Here is a 20,358-nt window from a genome sequence, read left to right on the forward strand (position 1 = left end):
CGAACCACAGCCTGCTCACAGAAGGACTGCTACCCGTTAGTCTCGTGTGACCATCCAGATATTCAAGCGTGCATTTGGCGATGAACATCGGTCTGACCTTGGCTGGGCAGCAAATTGAATTTCGAAAATGGGCGAGGTCTTAGGCAGTTCACAAAACTCCAGTCAAGTCAGACTGAATAACCGAGTGACACTCTTGTTCCGATGTTGCTGTCAAATCTGGTAAGAAGCAAGGCAAAAACATCTGCTCTGACAAATGTTAATCTCGTTATCCAGTCTATTCTATTTCATATGAAAGTTTTAATTGCTGTCATTTTCTACCCTTCCTTTGGCACCGCCATTGTTGTTGTTGTTTTTCAGCACACTGCTGCGCACCATGCTTCGTTATGGACTGAAACTCCCTCTCCATTTTGCTGATTGTAATATAATTTCCACATTTTTGGGAGAGGCTGTCAACTGGCTGAAGGCCAGATTGATCTGCACGATAAACAGAATGTGAACTTGCGAGATCATCAAATAGCTCCACAAAGAGCCTCAATGTTAGTTGCGCGCTCCTCAACTCCAGCTCGCGGTATGAAGGCATTCCTTCATCATGAGTATAGTCACAGCTGCTCCCTCAGATTGACCTCCTACATCAACAGCCTTACAGAGTATGGAGTTCAACCATCAGCGCAGTGCAGCCATCTGCTGCAAACAACCCTGACCGGTATTTTACTCCACTAAACCAAACTAGGAATTGGGCTGTAAAATACCATTTTAAAACCTTTTTATTGAATTGTAATTGACATACTAATTGTGAATTACACTATAAGCGTAATTCACATGGGTCCACAATGCCTGAACATCAGTAATAGTGTTATTGCAATCACACTGTGGAGTACGACCGTATACGTTTGGATAGCGAGGGACTGGAACTCCTTCTGGAGTTAGCCGTTAATGACATGGCAAAAAGGAACAGAGGTTTCCTAGGGAAATGGAAATGCTGACAATGTCATCTCCAAGCCCTCTGTAAAACACTCATAACCATGACAATCAAGAGTCCTCATGATTACATTTAGTCATTTGGGATTCCAAAAATAGACCTTGTTTGTAGAACAAACATAATAACACTCACAACTGAACTCAAGTACAAATGATCTGAAGGTGGATTCTTGAGGTGTCTTGGTTTAACTTGTCACACACATGTCAAAACCTAATATTACAAAATCTCTCTCCTTGAGCAAATGGAAGAGCCACAAAGAAAAGCTTACATGAACCACATTTAAATCCTCTATAGTGAGAAAGTCCCTTGTGTCAACATGCACTAACTCTGGAGGGGGGGGGGGGGTTGACGCATCAGTTCTGGCCTCAGATGCTCCCTTGGGAGCAAAAGGATGACAGAATCAGGGGGGGGGGGGGGGCAAAGCGATACCCACAGGGGTCAGAGGTCAGGGGAGTAGCATGCCAGGCTAAGAAGATTACACCCTGCCAGAGTGAAAGCCAAAGCCTGGATTCATCAGCCGCCGTCCGACAAATGCAATGTCAACACACACTTAAGGCTGAGTCGCCGCGCCACAGCTGGGCTCACGACAGCAGAACCGAGCATCAGCCGCGCTAGGGGAATACAGAACACTGGCTGTGCAAATGTAATCTTCAGCGTGCACGAATATCGAGTTGTAATGCTTGGACCGTGCTTCTAAATAGATAGCAGCGATACACTATTCTATTGGCATGCACTGTTGCACGGATCTGCATTGTAATCCAAAACAATAAGCCAAACCAGGGTGCATATGGTGCCTGTTGATATTGCGGATACGTGTGCATATGTATATGTATCCGCAACATCAACATACACTAGTGATATTCTATATAATATATATATACATTCTGTACCCATGGTGGATGGTGAGAAGAATAAGTGGCACAGTGGTGTGGGTGATGGTGTTAGTTGTGAAAGTCTTAAGGTTTATTATAAACAACGTGCATCAGACTCTGCTTAGATGGTTTACATGTGTAAACAATAACAAAGCGTTTTCTCCTCAGAAACCAAAAAAAAAGGTTCACGCGGAAGAAATCAATAAACAGAGCACTACCTTCTAAACCAGAATAGAGGAAAAACAGCAATTATCTCCATAGTTTCTTAGAATTGAATGTTGGTCGGTAAGTCTTTTTGACATAGAAAACACCCAACATTTGGGATAATGAAAAACATTGCCAACATCTGGTGATTTCCGCCTGCCTATATTGAGCTTTTTTAAGGCAATATGAGAATGACAACGTGAAGATAACGACGAGCCCGGCTCCCCACTAGGAAGTCCGGTCAAGTGTTTAGGGGGAGGGAGGGTCCCAGCCAAGCAACAGAACCTGCCTCGAGTTTATTGTAGGTTCCATTCGTGAAGTAGATCAAAAACAAAAGTCTAGAAAATATGCACGGTAGTATTAAGAGTTAAGTTCGCGAGTGATCCCGACTCATCCCATCCCTCTCTTTCTTCAACTTTTTGTACAAAAAAATAATAATCTAACACCTTCAATACGGGGACCACTTAGTTACAACGGGAACACCTCTGCCAACTCGTTTCACTGTGCTCCTACTTCAGTGCTAACAGTGTCACAAGTCATTTAGAACAGCGTTTTTATCTCCAACTTAGTCTTCCAATGGGCTGGATAAGAAGTTGCATAGAAAAGCCCTAGAAGTACTTGAAGTGCTCGTGTGCCAAGCTCTTCACTGGGGGGCAGAGGGGGGGGGTGGGACATGACTGTTTGCAGATGAACTCCCACTGCCGGGCTTCACTGCAGAAGCCTCCCGCCGCACCAGATAATGCCAAATCGCTGCCTTGAAAATGACTCCCAAGCAGCATATTGCTGTTCCGTCCAAAAATAAAGCAACAGACCTAATTGTGTTTCACAAAGATTGAACAGTGTTGACCTTTTCTCGGGTTTCCAACATGCAGTCAGAATTGTAAGCAAATATGACTTTGTACAAATGCAATCTCCCACCCTCTTTGATGACCTGATAATATTTGCACAAAAACATGGTACTTATACGGCATTGTGTTCTGTCCTAATAGAGATCGTGTGTGCATTTTTTAGGAGCTGCAGATTACAATGTAAGCCCATTCCTTTCCCGACTTTGGTTTGGGGAGTCGAGCAACACGCCAAAATGTTCAAAGCGCTTCTAACCATAAACATGTTGGTCTGTTTCTTATCCAAACCTCTGCCTCGCCGTCCTCCATTGGAGCAGTGGACCAGGTTTTATTATTTGCTAAAACACCCTTACAAGGTTGGCCATGATACAGCTGCAGAGTATCTTAGTTGGCGATCAGTTGAAAGAAAATAAGACTTTTTTGCGCAATACAATTGAAAACCAGGCCGGGCCGAATACATAAATTCAAGCTCTGGATAATGGTTCACGAACAGATTTTGAAATATTCTGAGAAAAAGATAACAATAAAGTTACTGAATGGTATAGCCAACATAGCCTTTTGATCATCCTTCTAGTCTCTCTTCTGGGGTCCCTCAGGGTTGTACTGGGTCCCATCCCCTTCTGTCTGTAAACCTGGTCACTGGGTTCTGTCATTCAACCACGTGACCATTCCTACTACAGCTATGCAGATGACCCACTCGGTCCTTTTTCCCGGTCTAAAGCCCAGGTAGAAGCATGAATCTCTAAGCGTCAGGCCGACATCTCCCAGTGGATTTTCGACACACCATCTGACGCTCAACCACGACAAAACATAGCTGCTCCTCATTCCAGAGAAGGCATCTCCCTTCGAAGACCTCTCCATCAATATCGACCACTTTGTCGCGCCTGCGGCTGCGACAAAGGAATCTTGGTTTCACCCTGGATGACCAGATGCACTTCGCTGCCAAAATTGCTGCGACCAGCCGCTCCTGCAGATTCAGGCTGTTTGACATCAGGAGGATACGTCTATTCGACTCACCCAGAAGGCCAACCAGGTTTTGTTCCTGGCACTTGTCCTCTCGCACCTAGAACTTCCCGCTGGTAGGCCTGCATGTGCCATTCGTCCCCTGCTGTAGTCCAGAATGCCGAATTCCCGGCTGGACTACAACCTTCCCGAATTCTCCCACACTACGGGAAGCCGTTTACTAGGCTACAGGAGTGCCAAATGGCTTACTCCTCCCCAATGACATCAGGGCAGCAGACACCCAACCTGTCTTCTGCCGCAGGCTGAAAACTCATCTATTCAGGATGCATCTTGTCTTATGAAAAACAAATAAAGAAATACAATTCGGTCTGCTGTTTCTATATTGTGGCACTTAGTAATTGCTGCAGCTAATAGCAGTGGCTTTGCTGATTTCATGTTCTCAAAATGATTCTGAAAATGTATGCCGTCACTGTCGCAAAACCATCAGATAAATACATAGAACTTTATGTAATGTAAATGCCATGGTATGTCCATTGGAATGATGATTAATCGTACAGGTATCGATGAGAGTTCCGTCTTTGAAGCAAACAAATTTAAATGTACTCCCACAATTGCGTTACCATTTCTTGTAAATACATGACCTGAAATTTGATAGCCAACATCCTTCAAAGAAATATGTTGTTGGAGCAGTTGTCAAGGTAAATGGCTCATCAATGATGCACCTATGTTAATGCGAGTGAACCAATACTTGGAACCAGGGGTTTTACTCGACCTGTCAGCATAACATTAATTAAGCCCAGTCAGAAAAAACTGTTCCGCTTCGCCACATATATACATGATAAAAAATGTAATGGAGGACCTTAAATAAACCACAACATTAAACCACACAAAATATACAGGATCGAATACAAATGACCCAGGGACTAAAACATATACTAACATTATAATATCATAGTGTGAGGTCCCTGCGGATTCTCTTCCCGAATAGGTGAAAAGGTTTTTGAGGTGATAAAACAAAAGAAAAAGGAAAATAACACAAAAACAAGTCCCCCCACTGACCTGTATCTCCTCAAAGGCCTCGTCGATGGTGGTCACCTGGTGCTGCTCGTGCAGCGCCGGCTCGTCGCAGAAGAAGCACACCAGGCTCTTGTCGCTGAGGCAGAAGAGCTTGACCTTCTCGTGGTCCTTGCAGGGGTACGAGTTCCTCTGGGCGTTGAGGATGGCGTCCAGCGGGAAGGCCGAGTAGCGCTCCACGATGTTGGACAGCTTGAGGCTGGGCGACAGCAGCGGGTCAGGGAAGGAGCGCCGGCACTCCGGACAGTCCCGCGCTCCGTGGGGCTCCTGTCTGATCCAGTGCTCCGTGATGCACTTCCGACAGAAGTAGTGCTCACAGCCGAAGCTGACCGGGTCCTGGTAAATGCTCAGGCAGATGGAGCAGAGCAGCTCGTCCTTCAGACAGCAAGCCATTAGCAAACGCAGAGAGCGGGTCGCATCTAAAACAGACAGCTCTACCGGATGCAGAATAGCCTTGGCTTCTTATGCAGCTCTTTAAGTTTGGTCTTGGTAGACTGCTGGACTTCTGGAGAATCAGGGGGTTTCTCCTTTTTTAATAGCTCTGCTGAGAATATAAACAAAAAGGTAGGTAAGCTGATCCATCCCTTAAATGACATGTCATTGCATATGAGGAAGTCATTTAAGGAAGTCCTAGCTGTTGCAAATTCATCTGGTTGATATTATCAAAGTAGAATACATAATTTAGCGTTGTTTTAACCTACATGTCGTTTCTTTCAACATTGGTGATTTTATTATTTTATTTAGCTTTTATGTCTTTCATTTTTACTCCACAAGTATGCTACCATTAAATGGATTAAGAAGTAAGGATTACTAGAGAATTTAAAGTTCACTGCGATTTGTCAAGGCAATGTCAGATGATCTGTGGATCCAAACTTCAGATACCTTCGATTCACGTTATGGTTGTATGAATATAAAAAAAACTTGCAGTGACATTATTTAAATGAAAGGTCGTAACAATTGATTGACACCGTCCTTCTCCAGAAGTAAAAGAGCATCATGAAAACCATGAAAGGATAGCATATTTTACTTCTGAAACCCTGTCCCATACAGAAGGCTAGGAGAGCACCTGCCGCATTTAACCTCTCCTGCTCTCATTGTCCTGACCACTGACAGATTCCTTAATTGCTCAAAACGACAAGTATTGTATTTTCAAAAGAGTAAGCAGCTTCCAATCGTGAAGCGTCAAACGTTTATCCCCGTTTTAGCAAGACTGCATTTTAACCGGCGCGTTGCACCTTGCTGTTTCCTAAGTGTAATGTTACATCTGAGCCAACCCACGACACCACATTTTCTACGGACCACAACACGTAGATGCCAGGCACTAAATAAAGGAAAAACACTTTTTGTACTTTTTGACAGTAAAGACACTTGGCTAACTGGCAACATTGGTACCGCAAAATACTTTCTTTCAACCAAATTATACAACCAGTCATCAATGAAAACAATAAAATAAACTCAACTCACCAGCTCACAGATGCCGACACGGGCAGTCCCAGCGCTTGATTTTTCCTTCAGGAAGAGGAACAACAAACAGCGGCAACAGAACAAACCAACTGTCTGAGCAATGGGTGTTTCCATAAATAATGTTTATAAATAATGGTAACAACGAGTACCTTATCAATATGTATATGCTAAAAATATATTAGAGAACATAAATAATTAACATTCTTCCTTCTGTAAAATAAAGTGTGGATTCAATAGTTGAAAATCTTGGAAATGTGGATCCTGTCTTCACCTGATAATGGTACGGCGCAGACTCAACCCCATCGCTCGCAATTGAGCTCAGCTGACTACCTCTGGTCTTGAGCTCTTTAAATGAAATGAAAACACTGTACGGCATCTGATATGCGCTGCAACCGTTTATACAAAAACATATTAAGTGTATTATATTAATTTATATGCCGATAACATGATCGGTTTTCATGCAAACCTTTCTCATATAGATTAGCTAAACAATGCTAATATCAAATTCACAGCGGTTTATGAACCAGAAGGGGGCGCGATTGTCCAAAGAGAGAACCTGCCAATACATTTCATGAATATGAACTATAGATAGGTATATGGTCCATATACACGTGCACCTTATCTGCGTCTTTGGTCCTTTATTTACTGTACAAATATATATTAGCCTCCTGTTGACAGGTGTTGAAAACTAGAATTTATGCTAATACACTGAAAACAATGCATCTGGTTTCGTCCAATGATATTGTCATATCCATGTTAAATAAAAATCTACTACTACAATCAGCGGTTGTACAATGAGACCCCTGATGGAAGCACAAACCTAAACACACACAAAATACATAACGTAAATACTCCAAGACACAATACAAGGAAATACATGAACGTCTAGAATGACACAGTCAAGGATGTCATTTTACTGGTGAGGCTAAGCAACAACAACAATTAATTGCCTCATTTTAAGTTATTGCTTTCGCCTTGTAGGCTACACACTGCAATCTTAAGCCGTTTAAAAAAAGCCGGACATAGTACATAGTACATAGTAAAAAAATGCATAGCTATGGTGGGAAAATTAAAAAAAATAATTAATTTAGTATAAATAAAAAGGGGTCAGCCTCTTAAGCCCTGAGGAAAACCAACCATCTCCATACAACACTGGTACAATACAATGGTGAATGATGTCTTTGGCATTGGTTGCAAACCTCATCTGGCACCTACAGAGGTCTTGGATATCAACATACACATAAAGTCACCATCATCTAACATGGGTACAAAAAGTAGCTTCCTTGCCGGGAATGAAAGGCATGGGTTACTTATTTCAGCCACAAAACTAAGAAATGCCTAACTTTTGATGAGTCCTTCAATACATTGCTAAAACGTTTGCTCCTCTCACCCGAAAACAACAGAACTTATTGCACAGCAAAAAAATAAATAAGTAAAAAAAGAAAATACAAGCACTTCCCCTTATTTGGTTAAAACCAACACCACTGTTCTCCAACAGCCAGACTGCCTGGTGCCTGAGACCTCCACTTCTGGCCCCATGGGGAGGTCAGCATCTTCCTGGACTGACTCAGCGTTTGATGCACAAGAGGGACGGGGGAAGGCAGCAGCAGAAGCCCTTTGCTGCGTGCAAAGTGATACCAACGTTGACATTGGGAGCAGGGCGAAGTCAGAGGCCCCCGGGCCCAGGAGTCAGTTGAATTGTTGCTCTTTTGCCCTCATTCCCTACAGAGTGCAGTATACAGGACGCTATAAAGAGAATAACCATCGAGGGAATTCAGACACTAATGCAACGGCGCGTGATATGTATTGGTTGCATAAATATGCAATATAGTGCAGGAATAATTGTGCATCAGTTTCTTTACCTCTTCTTTTTTACGGGTATTAACTAGTGCCCCAGGGGCAACCAGAAACTTTGACCTGGGCCTAAAGGCACCCTCTGCTTGTGTGTGAGACACTCAAAAACGTCATTCAGTACTATTGTTACACTAAAGAATCACACTTGATGACATGGGGGTCTTTCCTTCCTGCAAAAGGTTTATCGGGAGCATTACTGTGGCCAGTGCAGGGTTCCTGAGTATCCATCAAAGCCTGCAGTTCATGGGATTCAGCAGCCATTGATGTGATCTGAGCACCCAAAGCGTTCTTGCGATGCATCTGCCGGCAGAAGAGGAGGGAATGTCACAGTCTCCATAATACAAAATAATCATGTGTGCATTGAAGTAGTGGTGAAATCAGGATACTTACGCTTTCAACCATCTCGGAATTTCCATTTGTATCTGTCAACATAGTGTGTTTTTGACTTCCTGAGGAAGCAACAATGAGTTGGTACTTGACAGATAGAGACAGCTAGTTGATGTTGAAATATAGTGTATACAGCACAATCTCAGTTGGTATTCATGGAATGTCAACACATTTCATAAAATCTTTCAACCTTTATATAACTATCTATTTGTATTTTTAAACAAAATTTCAATCCGACTTTATGTACAAATAATTGAATGTCTTATCGACTCAAGAACAAAAAGTCAGAATTTCATTGAGTTAGAACCAGTTGTGAAGCTAGACCTTTTTTTGTGTGGGCTCAATCCCACCCAAAACTTGCCTTAGCCCACCCTATAATTTCGTCCTCAAATCTAATATTCTACCTTTTTTTTTACACAAGCAATGAGAGAATAGATGCTGTAATGAACAGGCACAAATGGGCTAGTGAACTCGAGCGCAACCTTCCTGCAGGAATCTCTAACCTCTGATTGGTGGCAGGGCGTCTCCTGTTTGACAAAACCAAAAAGGCAGCAAGAGCACACTTAACATGCTGTTTTGTCTGTCAAAAAGGCTTGCTAGTCTTTACCAGAAAATCCACAATTTCCAGCTGTGTTATAACATGACCAGCTAATAATAATAATAATCATTTTAAAACCTTGACATAATCTGTCAGATGACCATTAAATGACAGTTGACCACAAGGCGATTCTATCTATGCCTCCTCTTGAATTGCTTCATGTTTTAGTCGGCAGGGGATTGTAATGCTGCGTAGCATGATAAGCATGATCAGGTGCAAGGAGCAGCAAAAGTTGACATGGGTGCTAATTTTCAGTTGAAAAAAAACGCTGGCATTATTTTATCAGCTGAGGGCGTATTCATTGCCATAACAACGTGAGCTCATCAACAAGTACAACATGTTGCAAGTGCTAGACGGGAATGTGTCTTATTTATTTCTTTTAATAAGTTACTTATTTTATTTTAAATAAACATAATACCAAGGGTCAGAAGTTTTACAAGAATTTTGATCTTACAGAGTCATGACAGAGGGACTTGGTGTCTTTATTCATGCTTGAAAGATGAACATATATTAATTTTTTTGAAAGGGAACAAGCTGACAAGTGACCAATGTTTACTGTTTAAAAATATATTGAATTAAATGCAAACCCCAGTGAATCATATGCTCTTGTTTCTCTGTTTTGAGATTCACACAGACTTAGCAGTCTTGTTTAAATGTTACAAATTGAGTTAATAAACTGAACTTGGAAATTATTTTAAGTTGTTGCAGATGTTATCTCCGATCATTTCTAATCTAAATAAATAAAAATTAGCAGGTTCTCAATAGTAGGCTATTTCAATTCAGGGAGAGCGTGAAAAAATATCTGTCTCCTATGGGAAAATAATTGAGAGTCACTAGTCTAGAACATGTTGTACTTGTTGATTAGCTCACGTTGTTATGGCAATGAAAACGCCCACAGCTGATAAAATAATGCCAGCGGTTTTATTTTAACTGAAAATTAGCACCCTTTTTTTTGCATCAGAAGTTTTATAAAAATGTATGGGGTCCCTGACAGTGAGACAACATAGTTTATTGCTCCCGAAATAGTGGTATGTTTCTCATATTATTAATCTCGTACATGTTGTACCAATGTGTTTCAGTAACTGTGTAAATAAAAAAAAGGGGGAAATAATAATACATAAAGGAAATTTAATATACCTCAAATCTGTTATTACAGTTCACATCCATTGATTATTCCTTCATCAAAATAGTCTTTTTCCATTTCATCACTTTAGTGATTCAGAACTGCATTATTTAGCTGACACTGCCAGCTTTTGGCTTAGACATACAACAGCATAGTAACTAATAAAATATAGGTTGTGGAATAAAAAAATCTTGGACAGGACTTTTTATACTTCATATACCCCTGTGGCTTCCTGGGGTTGAGCCCCCCCAAAAGTCAGAACCTAGAATCGCCCCAGGTTAGAACTTTGAATATGGTTAAAACCTAAAGGATGACTACATCATACAGCATCCAGCATTACCTCTCCTGTTGATTATTTTAGATTGCCACAGCACCAGGATCACCAGGATAACCAGGACGATGACGAGCAAAACACAGCTGATGACACTACGGATGACAATTGTAACTAATACAGTTGTTGTATTAGTCACACACACACACACACACACACACACACACACACACACACACACACACACACACACACACACACACACACACACACACACACACAGAAACACACATGTTAATATTTCAAAAAGGGATACGATTACAAAGTTATAGTTGTTATATTCATCAAATCAATAAGCCAACCTAGTTTTACACCAGTGCTTGCTGGCGTTTTAGTTGCTGGAAGGGACGACTGGATGGGAGTCAACGTGGAGTCGGTTTTCATTGGAATTGAACTCTTAAATAGACCGGAGGTTGTATACTCCACAATAGAGGCAGTTGTATCCACCACATTAGACTGTTTCTCTGTTGAGTGGCTCTGTGGTGTCTTGGAGTATACGGACGTCGTCGGGTCACACTCTGTGTCTGAGATAGCAGTGCCCTGCTTCACCACAGCTTTCTGACACCTTCAGAGGAAGAGAGAGAGTTTGAGAGAGATAGAAGATGGTAGGCGTTTTCTTTCCATCAGCACATTTGGCCTTGTTGTGTTAAACCATGCCCTGCTGATTTGAGTTGCCATTACCAGTTCAAACGCACCAAATTGTGCAGAGGTTGGGGCAAAGCGTGGGCCATGTGGGCTGTGGTGACCTTAGCCCTGGTTACTGTTTGGAGTGAGCTATTGAGCTATATGAGCTATTGAGATTAGGAATCTTCTAACTGTATTCCTGTTTGCGGGTATCATTGTGTGTTCACTCTGTTTGAAATGGCCGAAAATATTAAATGTCTCTTTAACCAATTGATACAATTTTATGGCAGGCTATAACATAGAACGAAATAGGCAAAAATAACTGTGTGTGTTGTTGACTTATCAGCTCAAGACAAGCGCGTCTCAGTTAAAGAAACACCTTCAAGTGGCTACACCTGATGTAATGGAGACTCAAATCCCAGCCTCGCTGGGCTGCCACGTCGTATTAAACCGAGCCCGGCCTGGCCGGTATATTATAATGACAAACGCCAAGAGTGAGTTTGAGATGGAGACGCCAGACAAAGAATCGAACAGGCAGAGACACAGAGAGTGAAAGAGTGAGAAAGAGAGTGTGAGAGACTGAAAGAAAGAAAGAAAGAAAGAAAGAAAGAAAGAAAGAAAGAAAGAAAGAAAGAAAGAAAGAAAGAAAGAAAGAAAGAAAGAAAGAAAGAACGAAAGTACGAAAGAACGAAAGTACGAAAGAACGAAAGAAAGAACGAAAGTACGAAAGAACGAAAGAAAGAAAGAACGAAAGAAAGAACGAACGAAAGAAAGAACGAAAGAAAGAAAGAAACCTGATCGCAGTTAGAGATTCATGCAATTAAGCAGTCATGACTTATGCAGACGGGTGGTATTGTTCACCTTGTATGAGGCTTGCAGGATTCAGTGTGAGAGACCACGTCAGAATATTTTCCTTCAGGACAAGGTGAGCAATTTGCATCTGAATCTGCAGTCCCTGAAATCCATGAAAGAAGTTTCACAGTTAGCCGTGAAGATTACATGTCTTAACCTTGCCACCAAGAAAGTCTGGATGTAATTTTTTTATGTACTTTATAGAATCAAAAATAGCAGGCCACTGTACCTTGCTCAGAGACTCCCCAACCAAGTTCGCACAAAGTGTATTTCTCACAACCTGCACAATATGGCTCTACAAATCCTGTGTCACAGTACCATCCAGGCTGGCACACGCACTTGGAGCCCTTGCTGGTAGTGCATTTTTGTGAATATTGCAAACCGGCATCTGAATGGACATGTATTTTTGAAATATTACATACAGCGGTAGATGGGGTTGGAAATGAATAACATTCAAACATTCAGGTAAATTTCGCTCTCATTCATCTAAGAAAAAATAGTTTTTTTTCTGACGATTCAGAACTCTATAAAGTCCGTCGGACAGAGGTGGTTCGATATATTTTCTCACAAATTGACGCTAAAGTCTTTAAACTTAAAATGAAGTCATAAATGTTGAGCCAGTGTTGAACTATTAGGGAATGATAAGATATTTGCTCATCACCCACCTTCTCGACACTCATGACATGAAAAGCAGGATGATTTATAGTTCCATTTCTCCATAAACTGACCGCTCGGACAAGGTTCACACACACTGTCAGCAGTTTCATTACAGCTCACTTTCAGCATGGTTCCTGCAAGAAAATCACCACATTAACCACCTGTCACGTGAGGCTGGGTTATCAAAGGTTAACACCAGCATGTGGATGTTTCATCAATCAAAAGGAAGTGTACACGGATTGGTGTTTCTTGTGGACATTGTAGTAGAAGATGTAGTTCCATTGCCAAGATCTCCATAAACTAAAGATACATTGCGTCAAAGAGTTATTATAAAGGCTTTCAACTCATTGAGAGACGATTTAGTTCAGATTAGTCTTGTTTACACATGTTTCACTTATATCTCCTTTCACATATAGTGCCAAATTATGTTTTATTTATGTAGTTAAAGGAATGAACGAATTAAAACAAAGCATTTCAGCTGTTTCTTTGGGAATTTTATCATGCAATCCCAATGACGTCACATATGGCTGATGATCCTCACCCAAGTGAACTCTGTTTCGTGTGCTCCCTCCCTTTTTTTACCTTTCCACAACGTGCACTGACATGCATTGATATCTCTACAATCAGCAGATTGTATGATGAATGAGTGGACTCCTTCTCATTGGTGATTCAGTGTGTGAGCGTGTTTGTATTTTAATTATTGATTTTTGGTGATAAACGCATGTGCATTTGCGTGTGTGCATGCGTGCGTGTGTGTGTACGTGGTGTTATTCTCTTACCTGGGGGACACCGACTGCAGCACCAATCAGCCATTGATATTGGAGCACGGTATTCTTCCTTCACATTGTTACATTGCTTACTTGAGGTGAGCTGATACGGCACCTTAGAGTCAACCTGCATCGACATAAAGAAACAGAGAACTGTATTATGGTACTTGGTTAAGAGTTGCATTTCTAGAAACAAATCCTAATACATGTTGTACACATATATACTGTTAAGGTACCTGCTCTGCCGAGGAGAGCTTGGTACACTTGAATTCCATTGCCAGCAATGGACCCTATATATTGCATGTTTGTCGTGCATTTGAATTAATAAAGAACTTGAACTTGAGGGCAGAATTATACATTGTATTTCTGCACACATGCACGCAGACACAAACACACACACACGCGCACGCACACGCACACGCACACACACACACACACACACACACACACACACACACACACACACACACACAGGAGGTACAATGTGGTTAGAATCAGCTCTGTATCGAGTCTGATACTAGCAGCAATGTCTTGCAATACCAGTTGCAACTGCATGCCTTCTTTAACAGGAAATTGATGTAGAAGTGTGAGTCCGGCCCAGTGTTGTTGCTTCAAGGAAATGTTCATAGTTTGACGATAAAGACGCACCTCTAAGCGACATTCTTTTCCCCAATAGAACTAGAGGAAGTACATTGTTGTTTCCCACTTTTTTTGGCTGCATTCCAAAACATTCTTTTTTTTATTGCTATAAAAGAGGAGGCTACGAGACGAGTAGTATATGATCAGCCTTCTCTCTGTACACAATTTTCTCTCTAGGAAATGTCCATGGCATTGTGTAAGAAACGGTACACTTAAAGATTGACCCAATATATTAAATAAGACAAGATGTTGGCAGCTGGCCAGGTCAGTGGCTCCCAACCTTTGACTTACATAAACGTCAGACTACCTTTTCCGAGGTATTGGCTATGTCAGGTGCGAGAGAGAGAGAGAGAGAGAGAGAGAGAGAGAGAGAGAGAGAGAGAGAGAGAGAGAGAGAGAGAGAGAGAGAGAGAGAGAGAGAGAGAGAGAGAGAGAGAGAGAGAGAGAGTTCGGTAACTGGTACCAGTTTGTATTTGTACATGTTTTTTAATGAATAAATGATCGAACGCAAACCAAGAAGAACTGAATTATTTTAACTAAGCGCGTCACAGTGTACTCTCTCTCAAGGTTAGTTTGGACTGCCTATAGCGGCTACACTGCTTATGCTAGTGTGTTTATTCAGACAAAAAAAAACTTTACTGAACAGAATGTTTAATATATGTTTTTGATTATCTTAATATTTTTTTCCGTTATTGTAAATGGGGCAAAACCAAGAAACAAATCCAGTGCACAAACCTACAGACCACCAAAGGTTGAAAACACTGGGTTAGGCTATGTTCAGTGAATTATATTATGAGTAGTTCAAGTGAAGCCTATATAAAACCCCACAGCAGTAGGCAGGATACATTATACATTTAGGGCAAACTTTACTTGACAAAATAAGTGAAGGTTTCAGGAAAGGTTTGAGCGTTAACTTTAGTCGTTTTTTTTGGAATTGGCAATGTCAGTAATTGCAAACCTCTGACTATATGACCGAACATCACAGTTGCGTGCATCCCAGCTGTCAAGAGATATGTTGCAAATGAGATAAATAGCACACAAACAGGTAATCACATCCTACCTGATATGTGGTAGCAGACAACAGGACAGCCACCAGCGTTGCTGCGCCCCTCATCTCTCGTCAAGGTAAATACAACACAGCGATTTGCATCTGCTCATGTAGTGAAGTCGGCTCACCGACTGGTTCGGTGAAGCGTGGTTTAGGCTACTGATCAAAAGCCAGCCAGTACAAGAGGCAGCCTAATGGCACTCAGGAATGTTTCCCTCTCAAAAATCCTAACAGGCCAAACAGAAACCGAAAGTGTTTTGCCAGAACATGACCTTTAAACCATAGGCCAATTAAAACGTAGCATTTTAAATAAGAGGATTATCTGTGCAACAGAACAGGCATTAACTTAACATCTTTATTGAATTACAATCGGTATGTGTTGATCTGGATACGTTTATCGATCTCAAGTATAGGCATTGCTTTTAAATAATAGTATAATACCGATACGTCATTTGAGAATGTATCCGATGATTCTTTATTTGTCAGAATCGTCCCACAACATATGTTTTGGCAAACCCATGTACTCTGGTATAAACAGAAGTCCGTGGATGACAAATGTTTTCTCTCTTTTTTGTCAATTTGTCATCCGTTTCACTTCACTTTCGCTATGAAGGCCATTTCCTATCGGAATCCTTCAGACAAGCAAAGCAACTCAAGGACGTTGAAGTATTAAATCTAGAATAAAAGATAAGTGAATATTTCTGTTCATTGTACATAGAATATATAGGCCTACTGTGCCACTATAAAAGGGCTTATATTATTTACGAAATGGACATTAAAAAAGGCAGCATGAAGTTAACCTCTTAACTCTGTGATTTATAGAGAGGAAGTGTGTTGGCACACACTTCAGGGTCTTGGTTTGCTTCCGTTGAGTCCGATGCAGGGATACAGCTACTTGGTGAAAATAATCTATGAAACTCGTGAGTTTCCCTGCGTTGTTACCACAAACGTTTAAAGGGAAGTTTAAAAACAGAAGTGACCTTCTATTTGACTTATGGGATCTCACATTTCTCACCCAAATGATTCAAAAGTTATCATGAACTATGGTTATTACTTTAATTATGCATTTTCAAATATTCAGACACCACTTGTGTTATTCTCAGATACAGAACAGATAGGAAAGAGGCAGAGGGCCATAAAAAAAATACTCAATCACATATGGCAGCTAGTATTGGTATTTAACCTTTTAATTAATAGTTAAAAAATTACGATCTACACTAAATTGTGGATAGATTCTAAATGTTTCATAAGACATATACCATGGTGCTAGTTTGTTTGTAAAACAGAATTGAAGTGATACATCATCTGAAATAAAACAATCAAAGGAAAGAGGTTAATCAGTACACATGGAAGGATGTATCACGCATGTATTTCCTTTTGGGGGAGAGGTGCTGGAAGCTGTATCGAGCCAGTCGTGATACAGCGGTTGTCTGGTCACCACGCCGACAGCCAGACACCCCCGACAGTGGAAAGTCCTGACGAAAGACATACACTATATCAACTGTGATACCAAATGAAATAAAATAGGTTTTGGCCTCTTGGATAAGCATGTTGTTAAATTAGATCAGCCAGTAGATTCAATCCTTACTTGATCCATTTAAAGCCAATAAACAGCTTCTACTTTTACGCTACCCTACAAGTAGTAGGCCTAAGTGTACACCATTAGCAAACGTTATAATTACAATTACAACAACTATGGTCTTTAAAAGTATTGCTAGGTTTTATCAATAAATAGATAAGTCTATCACTCTCCCAACTCTGACCAAGGATCATTCGTCGACGTTCTTACCATCTCAGTCTGCGTGAGGTCAGGGGTTTTGTTCACGTTGAGACTGCCTCGTAGATCCAGATTATCGGCCTCTGGTACTTTGTTCTGGCCTGTATTGGCCCAGCCCGACAGACAGTGCTAGGGCAGAGCAAAACAACGTATGCCATTAGAATAAATGGAGAACATGTCCAATTGGTCAAAGTGATAATACTCTTGATCAAGGAATGATTAAGTTAACTACAAACTCCTACTAGGAAAATAAAGAAATAATGATAATAATAAAAACATCACTCACTGATGGTAAGCCCAAACTATCAGATGGATCAAAACTGCAACGGCGATGGGCTTTATACTTATATGCTGGCCCGATTGTGGAGTGTGGGATGCTGACCCTGATTAAAAAACAAATATACATCTTATCAGGCAACAATGTTATAAGATCAATTGGACAAACGTAACTATTCAATTATAACTGGATAGGATTGTTATTGGTGCCAATAATGTTAACTGCATTACAATTTTATAGTCAGGAAAAGTTCAGAACATGTGACACCGACAAACAATCGGAATGCTGGAGTGAAAGCAACATTAAAATCTGATTTTTGAGAGATTAGGCAATAATCAGGTAATAGTTATTGCCCAGAAAATAATGACCCTTGTTATAAAACAGAAATGGTTGCAAATGGGACACACTTTTGTCTATGGATTTTAAGTACGTGATTGTAAGTTAATGGGTATGGGTAACTCCCATTCTTTTAATTAATGAGCATAATGAGGCCACGGTAACTTTAACACACAATGTAAATCAGGTGCTAAAGTTCAGGGTAAACTCCCACCAAGCATATTGACATCATAGTTACCTGACTAATGCAGGCTGGGTGGCCGTGTGGGGAACAGTGGATTTGGGTCTTCTGCACACTGGACAACATTCATGAGGGTCCAGGGGGACAGGGAATAGTCGGCTGTTGATCCTGTAACAGAACGTACCTGGAGAGAGGAGGGGGGCAAGCACACTTAAACTCTGGCTTGTGGTGAATGTAGGAATGAATGAATAATAATAATAATAAATGAAATGTATATAGCGCTTAATATGGTACTCTAAGACGCTTTACATATTGCCCTAACAAAACTATGTAAGACAGACTAGGAATAAAAGAAAAACAGAGGTTGAACATGAAGAATAAGGTGGGAGTTAGGTGGGGAAGGCTAGTGTGAAAAGGTATGTTTTGAGGGCAGATTTGAAAGAAGAGAGGGTTGGAGAGACTTTGATGTGGGAGGGGAGTGAATTCCAAAGGGTGGGGGCAGCAACTGAGAAGGCCCGATCACCCCAAGTCCGTCGCTCAGTCCGTGGAACTTGTAGCAGGTTGGCAGAGATGGACCTGAGGAATCGGGAGGGGCCGTGGTCATGGAGGAGGTCGGCAAGGTAGGGGGGGGCTAGGCAGTTTGTGAATGAACGGATAACCATAACCCCACTGAAGAAAGTTAGGAAGGAAAGATCTACTGAGGTAAGGAAGAAAGGTAAAAGGAGCCAGGAAATAGGGAATACATTGAGTTCCAGCACCCAACATACATTGATGGGTGTCCGTGGTGCTCTCCGTGTTGTCCCTGTCCGTCAAAAGCAGCTGGGCAGATGGGCCGTCCTCCAACAATCTATTAAGCAGACGATAAAAGAGCCAATATACAAACGTATCCATCTGTGAAGACAATATTGACCTCAAGCGGCATAATCCGGGACTAGTGCAGTCACAATTCACGCAACTAACCTCACAGGCCGCCTAGAGACACATTCATCCTTATTCATGGATCGAAATGTACGCAGGTTATTGAAGAACTGCTCAGAGCGCTCCATCGAACAACTTTCCGCATCCAGGACTCCTAGGAAGATAATCTTGCGTTTGTATGCATATGTGCACAGAGAAGCCAGAGATACCACAGAAGAGATGTATGAAGAGAAGGCCTACCTGCTATCCAATCATATCCAAGTAAAGGTGGCATGTAGTGGTGACTTTCTGAGTGAGTCAACTCATCCTGTTCAGGAGAATGTAATGTGACGCTAACCTCAGCCGGCCTCTATAAAAACAAAAACATGGCATCGTTTATTTTTACATTTAGGTGTGGACATGTCTCAAGTGTCTATGTCTGATGTCTATAGTACCATCTAGTGGTACAAAGGTACAACAAAACAAAAGTTTGTACTCACCCGTTCCATGTCTCTATCGTGACATGGTGGTGGTGGATTATTGACTGACAAAATAGCAGAAATGTCATTTTATTCTCCATTTAGACACAAGGGTGTAAAATTTACATTGTATTGAATTCATGGTGTTCACAGAATTTGAACAATGACCCAATCCTGCTATTTGCATGCTTCTCTGTAAATGGATGAATAATCTGGAGGAGAGGGCGCTGTCTCCATTCATGACCTCACCTTCTCTGCTTTGTGATGTCATGGTTTGACTTGAAGTCAGGTCCGCCGCGAAACTTACGGCATGTTTAGTGGGATTCGTTCTTATATGTCTACGAGTCCCTTTAATAAAGCCAACAGCATCTGGGTGTTCTCCGTGTCCATGGTCTCTACCGCCAGTGTGATGGGTGCTACAGACTTGCTGCAAACATTCGCTCTGCTGCCTCAGCTCGTTCAACTGATTGTGTTCTCGAAACGCCTTCGGTCCATCTGGTGAGGACATCATGCCTTTAATCAAACACAATCGAATGCGGACGTGTTTCGAAGGAGCAAAGTAACGAGATCGATAGTGGTATATGTCATTTGAAAAAGAAGACACTTCCTCAGTTCCCTAACAACGCAAGAACAACATTGGCGTGATTGGCCAGAAGACGAGTTGTACCCAGAGTGCAACACCGCCGTCATGGGTTTTAAAGTGGCAGATTCCGGCTGATTGTGAAGTTGGGCGTTTGGTTGTTAAACGTTGTTAATGAGTTATTAACCACGGCCAATTTGAAATCGTACGCAAATCATGAACAATGTATTCCACCGATTGTTCTGAACTCACTGTTGATTTGAGTAGCTACTTTCTATACACGTGGGAATTTATATAATAGTCTTATACTAAGGGCAAAGCAAAAAAACAAACAAATAATTTAATTAGTTGGTCAATACATGGATATATATCTACGCGAGATATACCTGTTATAGCTATGTGACGTTATTATTTTGACAAAGTCCTTTGAATTTGCAGGAAATTAAATGAACAGGAGAGGGCGCCGTTTCACGCGAGACTTTGGACAGCGCGGGTGAAAGGCCAACCTCTTTTAAGGTTTCACCTCTTTGCTTGACTGCATTAAAGTCAT

At 41.4% G+C, this 20,358-nt stretch overlaps 3 protein-coding genes across 6 annotated transcripts in view; all 3 read right to left on the reverse strand.

Moving 5' to 3' along the window:
* Positions 1-6,632, reverse strand: part of trim62.1 (tripartite motif containing 62, tandem duplicate 1) — a 28,437-nt gene extending 21,805 nt beyond the window's left edge. The window contains exons 1-2 of one of the 2 annotated variants that reach the window (XM_060070205.1): positions 6,402-6,632; positions 4,923-5,481 (exon numbers count right to left, since the gene is read on the reverse strand). In XM_060070205.1, coding sequence (XP_059926188.1) covers positions 4,923-5,330 — 408 coding nt within the window. In that variant the 5' untranslated portion in view covers positions 5,331-5,481; positions 6,402-6,632. Of the gene's footprint in view, positions 1-4,922; positions 5,482-6,397 lie in introns of both variants that reach the window. The other variant, XM_060070204.1, reaches the window with a different exon arrangement.
* A 151-nt stretch (positions 6,633-6,783) lies between these two features.
* Positions 6,784-15,498, reverse strand: tnfrsf1b (tumor necrosis factor receptor superfamily, member 1B). Of its 2 annotated transcripts, XR_009528768.1 has the most exons (10): positions 15,294-15,498; positions 13,607-13,721; positions 12,836-12,961; positions 12,400-12,558; positions 12,180-12,273; positions 10,997-11,259; positions 10,704-10,808; positions 8,646-8,704; positions 8,264-8,555; positions 6,784-8,147 (listed from the first exon to the last, which is right to left on the reverse strand). XR_009528768.1 is itself a non-coding variant. In XM_060070207.1 (9 exons), the coding sequence occupies exons 1-9, from the start codon at positions 15,345-15,347 to the stop codon at positions 8,382-8,384; spliced, it is 1,149 nt and encodes a 382-aa protein (XP_059926190.1). In that variant the 5' UTR covers positions 15,348-15,498; the 3' UTR covers positions 6,784-8,381. The 2 variants fall into 2 exon arrangements, 1 of the variants encoding a protein (XP_059926190.1); XM_060070207.1 differs by having other exon boundaries at positions 6,784-8,555.
* Positions 15,499-16,312: 814 nt separating this feature from the next.
* On the reverse strand, positions 16,313-19,894 carry miip (migration and invasion inhibitory protein). 2 transcript variants are annotated; one of them, XM_060070210.1, is made up of 9 exons: positions 19,478-19,894; positions 19,250-19,293; positions 19,011-19,119; positions 18,813-18,924; positions 18,620-18,699; positions 17,910-18,036; positions 17,345-17,441; positions 17,071-17,187; positions 16,313-16,756 (listed from the first exon to the last, which is right to left on the reverse strand). In XM_060070210.1, exons 1-9 carry the CDS (start codon positions 19,737-19,739, stop codon positions 16,619-16,621), a joined length of 1,086 nt encoding a protein of 361 aa, XP_059926193.1. In that variant the 5' UTR covers positions 19,740-19,894; the 3' UTR covers positions 16,313-16,618. The 2 variants fall into 2 exon arrangements, with proteins under 2 accessions (XP_059926193.1, XP_059926191.1); XM_060070208.1 differs by having other exon boundaries at positions 18,596-18,699; positions 19,478-19,891.
* Between the last annotated feature and the right edge of the window lie 464 nt (positions 19,895-20,358).

The sequence above is a fragment of the Gadus macrocephalus genome, chromosome 13 (assembly GCF_031168955.1).
Source record: "Gadus macrocephalus chromosome 13, ASM3116895v1".
Lineage (NCBI taxonomy): Eukaryota > Metazoa > Chordata > Actinopteri > Gadiformes > Gadidae > Gadus > Gadus macrocephalus.